The sequence below is a fragment of the Apis dorsata genome, unplaced genomic scaffold, assembly GCF_000469605.1.
Source record: "Apis dorsata unplaced genomic scaffold, Apis dorsata 1.3 scaffold_44, whole genome shotgun sequence".
In the NCBI taxonomy this organism is placed as follows: domain Eukaryota; kingdom Metazoa; phylum Arthropoda; class Insecta; order Hymenoptera; family Apidae; genus Apis; species Apis dorsata.
In genome coordinates, this window is record NW_006263346.1 from 2,118,515 (window position 1) to 2,124,979 (window position 6,465).

A 6,465-nucleotide genomic window follows, 5' to 3' on the forward strand; every position below is an offset into this window, starting at 1 on the left:
GTGATAACGATATACGGTGGGAGAGGAAGACCTTGAGGAGGAAGGTGATATCGTTAATTTTTTAACGCATACGGGCTTCCGATTGCGGTTAGGCCGACTGGCCTACATAGATTGCGAGGTTGGAAAGAGAACGAGTTTTTAGAGGGAGGAGGAGGGAACGTGCCGTGCCTTCGAAATGCCTTCGAATGTGGATTTGCATAGTTTTCTTTTGTTTTGAGTCGGAAATTTTTTTTTAGATCCGCTTCTGTTCTAATTATTGTTTTCGAAGAAGAAAGATTAATTGAATTGTTAGATGCAAGTTGAAGTTGGAAGCAGTAGACTGTTTAATACTTATTTTTTTAAATTTCTTGATTGTATTTTTTAAACGGTTATGCTGTATATCCTCATCAATATAGCAGTAATAATTTATTGATACTTTATTGTATTATGTAAAAAATTTAGTTTGAATTAATTTTTCAAATTGAAAAAGTTTATATCTATATATAAATATTCAGTTAAATATTAATACAAAAAGAGAAAAAATAAATATTATAAATAAAACTTTTTCAAAACCATCGATCATAAAAACCAAACTTATTGATTATCTAACGTGTAAGAGATCTGTATTACTGTATGCCAGTCGAATTCGTCAAAATGGAAATGATCGAGTATAAAAAGATATTTGCATTACATGCAAAAAGCACTTCAACGATTCAAAGATAATGGTCACTGACGTTTGTAAGCTCTTGTAAATCGCTCGAATCAACGCTCACAGCTCAACAAGAAACTCTGTTCAAGTTAAAGCTTTCAGGATAAATGGCATCCTAGTTCCTCTCTTAAAGAAGAAATAAAGAGAGAAGAGAAAGGGGCCATGCATCATCTTCTATGCGAAAATCCAGAAAATTCCGGCTCGAGAAATCTCTTAACTCGATGCAAACGACGAGACTTTAAAGAATATTTAGTGAAATTATTATTTGGAGAAAAACTACAACGTAAGAAATTATTAAATTGAATCATTATCGCGGTTAAATTTATCGAGTTTATTTTTTCCGACGATGAAATCTTAATGATTACATGCTGATATATTTATTTTTTAATTAAACTCTTCGAAATTATTTTGAAATATAAAAACAAAGTAACTCTTTCGTTCGATTGAAACATTATATACAAAATTAAAAGTTTAACGAACACTAACAATTAATTATCCAACGATTTTCTTTAATAAAGAAATATTATCTCTCATCTCACCCTTCCCTTTCCCTTCAAAAAAATCACGACAATCAAATTTATCAAATCTACAAGCACAAGATCCAAAGATAACACGATAAGAGAATCCTACAGAATTTAAATTACGTTCAGCTGCAATTTGATCATAGACAAATCCTGGCGAAAATGTCTGAAACGAATTCGAGAAACGAGCAAAAACTACTCAAGTCCCCAACTTCGATTCGCGTGTCACCAGGACGAATTTACATTTTCCATCGTGGAGGCCAGCTACTCCTCGTATATCTGGACTGGAAAGGTTTCCAGGAGCGCGTCAGGTGCGTACTTAGAGTGACACGATTGGGCGACAAGGCTGCGTTAATGGAAGTTTCGTGTTAGAGTTGGTTAATCCGCTGCTTCCAAAGAGCAACGGATATTTTCAAGGTGACAAGAAGGCCGATAAAACGCACCCTACACTCCTTTCCACGCAATGGGATTTGATTTACAAAACACTTATTTCTTTCTTTCATTTTCTTCTTCTTCGTTTTCTCGTTCCTTTTTGTTTTTTTTCTTTTCTTCTCTTTTTTTTTTCTAAAGACTCGTTAAATAATCGTATCGAATTGTCTACTGGAAATTTTTTCTTCTATTCAGGATGATCATTACGCTCCTCTCTATGTGTGTGAGTATTTGCGTCGACTTAATCTCGTATTTCTTCCCGAAGGTTTTCGATAAAACGTTAATGAACATTCATTGTTCGTTTACAACTGGCATAGATAACTATATCCACTGCGATATCACGTGTTATTCGTAATTTATGCGTCCCTGTGCTTTCTAGGACGTGCGTAATTTTCTCTGATTATCTGTGTTCGCGGATGACGAAGTTTTTTTTTTTTCTTTTTTGTTACACGAGTTTGATATAATGAATGTATTCGAGATTTAAATTTATATTATTATTGGTTCAATTATCGGTTTTGTATGAATTTTCAATTCGTTAAAATTACTGGTAATTAAACAACATTTTTTAATATGTTTGTCATCTCTTTTTTAAATAATTAGATTTTCTAAAATTGTTTGCATATTTCAATTCTAAAAAAAGTCTATCAAAAATTTCTCATTGTAAATCACATATTGTGATTTCAAATTCATTATATATTCATAACTACGATTAACGAATCTATTTTATATCGTGAACTTATGTCGACAAGGATCAACGGACTCGTGGCAATCTTCCAATGGGACACGACGTGAGTTACACAGGTGATAAAGTACGGAACTCGTGGATGGAATCTCGAGAGGGTCGATAATACGTGACAAATTAATTCAATCGTGAAACTAATGATCGACAAGGCCGTCGTTGTAACAGTGAAGGTCTAGTGGAAAAATGCGGGTCACCAGCATGATTTTACGGAAGGTCGCCATTAAGGTCGATTGCCTCGATGAAATGGAAAGTCATTTTCATTTCATTTTCATTCGAGATCTCTGTGTCTATTTCTGTAGCAACTTTATCGTTTCGAAATACGTTCATTGAACTTTTCGAATTGTTCGTATCTTTTTTAAATATTAATTGAACTTTAAAATTATTTTTAAAGTACTTACTATTAAATGAAAATATGATTTAATTTGTAATTACTCACCCGTAGTTGCATCACTATTTGGTTATACGCCCAATGCCATCGTTGCTTTGCCGTCATCTCTGGTCTTTCTTTCAACTGTGTAGGCACTGGTGCAGCTCCAACCATCTCTAGAAGCTCCTTATCCGGTGGTGGTTCTGGTGGACTTCTCGGTGGAGTATCCATTTGAACACTTTCTTCTAAAGACGCTTGTTTCGTTATGCTTCCTGTAAGCCGACAAGTAAAAATATTAATATACACCATTAATTTGAGTAAAGAAGATTGTAATTATGCACATTGGATGAAAAGAAAAAAAATAATCTTACCACGTGGACTATCGGTATGCGACATCGGCGGTGTAGCTTTGTACGTGTCCATCAACGAATCCTCCCGAGAATCACGAAGCATTGGTTCATCGTCGTACCTTCAATAACGAACAATTAATACGCGTAGATATATAATTTTTTCGAATAAAATTATATCAATATAATTACCTTTCAAGAGACTCCTCCCTCATCTTGTAGTCGTCGTTCACCGCATTGCTCAAGCTAACTTCCGGTTCCTCCACAGACTTTTGGTCATTGAAGTATCCACGCTGATAACTCTCAGCTCTGGAAATAGGTTGAGGAGCACTGAAGTTCTGCCCGTAGCTACCTCTGTTTTGGTACGAGTCTGTTCTGGTGAGAGGTGGTTTAAAGTTTTCTTGTGTAGTTGAAGAGAAAGAGTCTTTTCTCGTCGACTGCGCGTACGAACTTCTTCTGCTGTACGATTCCTCGGGGAAGTGGTCGGAGGCGTAAGAATCACCTCTGGTCAATTTTGGTTTTTGAGAATGCACGCTGTGCTGGGAAGAATGTTGACTCTGATACGATAACTGCGAGTCTTTTCTCTGCGGTTCTTTTGGTATGATTTCCGGATATTCTTCGTCCTCGATCACTTCCTCCTGATACGACTCAGTTCTCGTCAATCGTTTTCCATTACCCGTTGTGTGAACCATTGCCGTCACCGTCATACTCGTTGGAATATGATTGGCTGTTACGTGATTAACCATCGTTGTAGCGGGTTGAAGGCTGCTTTGGGGAGATTCGATCAAAGTAGGGGCAACGGAACTGGAATCAGCAGGTGTCGAATAATCGCTGATTCCTTTCTTCTGTGGAATGCTACTAATAGAACTCACGGCAGTTTCGATTTCCTTCAATTCGTCGTCTTTGGATTCCAAGGAATCGGTATTTTGCTGGACGAGAGGGCTAGGTTCACGTTTCTCGTGCTTCTTCTTTCTCGAGGACACGTCTTGACTTTCCTGAGACATTAGATAATAGTCCGATTCGCTCGATTGATATCCATTCGTTCTCGTCTGACCTCTTGGCGTGGTCACCGATAATTCCGGAACTTCGCTTGCTCTTCTCTCAGTACTGGCAGCTGGACTCTCTTTGTAGTGTTCCTCGAACGATTCCTGATAAGATTCGTGATAAGAATCTTCGTAAGGCTCTTGATAGTGATCTTGATAATCATTCTCGTACGTCATGTTAACAGTCTCCTCTTTGCTATACGGTGTTTGATAATTAACGTAATCCTTCTGGGATTTGCTATAAGTATCCTCGTAATTACTTTGCGAAATGGGCACTACCTGATTGTACGTATCTTGCTGGTTGTAGGTTTCTTCTTGCTGATGGTACGTTTCTTGATTATACGTATCCTGAATATACGTGTCCTGATTGTAAGTTTCTTGGCTATAGGCTTTTGTGTTGTACGTTTCTTGATTATAGGTATCCGGATATGTCTTCTGGTAATCAGTCGACGTGTTTATATTGTACTGAGAATCGTATTGCTCTTGTTGGTATTGATTGTACGTATTTGTCACGTTATTTTGGTCGTATACGCTCGACGGCACGTTGTAACCATCGTATTGCTCTTGATACGTATTCTTATAGGTAGATACTTTCTTCCTGTCCTGATATTGAACGTTGTTCTGATCGTAACCACCCACCACCTGGTAATTGTCGTCTATTATCATATCCCTGCTCATTTTCCTGTATTGATCGTTCGGTTGGCTAGTGTATTGATCATTCGGTTGGCTCGCGTTCGGATATGTTATATCTTGATACGTATCCTGATAAACCTGAGTGTTCTGTTCCACGTAAGGCTTTTGAAACTCGTCCTTATACGAGTTTTGTAAATACGATTGATCGTACGTATCCTGTGTCTGTGGCTCTTGATACGAACGATCATACTGGTCATCGACCTGGGGCGTGTAACTGGACCCGTATTGACTATCCTCAGCGTATTGAGTTTTGCCAGGTGCGTGCACTTGGTCGTAACCACTTTTCTCGCTATATATACTGTCAATGTAGGTATCCTGAGGTAAATTATCTTGGCTGCGATAAGCGTAATTATAGTCCTCGTTGTAGTCAGACTTGTGATAGCTCTCCTCGGAAGGAGTTCTAGTCTTTGGCAGTTGCCTGCTCGATGTGGCAAGCATACGATTGATAATAACATTGCTTGGTTTTGTTGGTGTCGGAGGTAGTTTTTTACCCGTCCCTTCTTGCCTGGACGGTGGTCGTTGTTGTGGTTGAAGCGGTTTTCGACGACGAGCGCTATAACCACTGTAATCGATTCAAGGATACATAAATTAAATAATTATTTTAGCAATTTTATCGATAATATAATTGGAAATGAAGATAATCGATTAATACCTATAATTCAGTTCCTCCGATTCGTAACTGCGTTGTCTGGTAACCGTTGGTCTGTAATCGGGTCGATGAATACCGATACTAGATGCAGGCCTCTGTGGAAGCGTTTTTCTATTCCGTTTATTCTCATAATAGGTACTAGTTCCTAGATACCACTTCCCTCCACTGTCCCATTGTCTATCCTCGTCGTCTTGGCCATACCTGTTCAAATAAACAAATTGATATATATATATATATCATATACTATCTAATTTTACATTTTTTAAATTTGAAAAAGAAAAATCGGTCTATTATTCGTTTTTCTCATATATCTAATACTTCTTTTTATCGCGAATAATAAAGATTGAAACGAATAGCCTAACAATATACATAATACTCACCTTTCATCTTGATAACCGTATCCCGTGATGCTATCGTAGTACTCATTGTACCTAATGTCCGTTTGGCATTCAGGATACGTGGCGCTCATTTTCCCCACTCTTCCATCACTACTATATCCATCGGTATAGTAAGAATGGTCGTCGTATAAAGTCATTTGTCTTTCCAAAGATGGTCTTCTGTGATGTCCTGTGTGTTCACGTGCGGAAATAAACCGAGTTACGATCTCTTTTACTATTATTCAAGGAACTTATACACTTTATATATATACATGTATCAAATGTACGTATTAAATCTTCATGAACCGGAAACAGTAACATTGTTGGCCAAAAAGTAACAAACTACAGTAGCGACATCTTACCTCTCCTTCTGGAAGCACTCGTTGTACTACTCGGATAATATTCGGTATCGCTATAGATTTTGGTTTCGTCGACTCTTGTTCCATGATAATCGTAATCTTCGCTATACCAACCGTCTTGACTGAAATCACGAGACAAAGATGAAATAAAATTACGTAACAATCAGACAAAAAGAGATAAAGCGGAGATGAAATGACCCGCGTTTAATGACCACGTTCGCTGGAAGCATGATATATATATATATATATA

The 6,465-nt window shown here is 37.5% G+C and overlaps 1 protein-coding gene across 18 annotated transcripts in view; it reads right to left on the reverse strand.

The window, feature by feature from the left end:
• Positions 1–6,465, reverse strand: part of LOC102676760 (protein unc-13 homolog B) — a 352,205-nt gene that overhangs the window by 253,714 nt on the left and 92,026 nt on the right. For all 18 annotated transcript variants that reach the window (XM_031514136.1, XM_031514142.1, XM_006608811.2 and 15 more), the window contains 6 exons: positions 6,219–6,337; positions 5,860–6,046; positions 5,483–5,680; positions 3,287–5,392; positions 3,119–3,216; positions 2,817–3,019 (listed from right to left, as the gene is read on the reverse strand). In XM_031514136.1, coding sequence (XP_031369996.1) covers positions 2,817–3,019; positions 3,119–3,216; positions 3,287–5,392; positions 5,483–5,680; positions 5,860–6,046; positions 6,219–6,337 — 2,911 coding nt within the window. The remainder of the gene's footprint in view (positions 1–2,816; positions 3,020–3,118; positions 3,217–3,286; positions 5,393–5,482; positions 5,681–5,859; positions 6,047–6,218; positions 6,338–6,465) is intronic.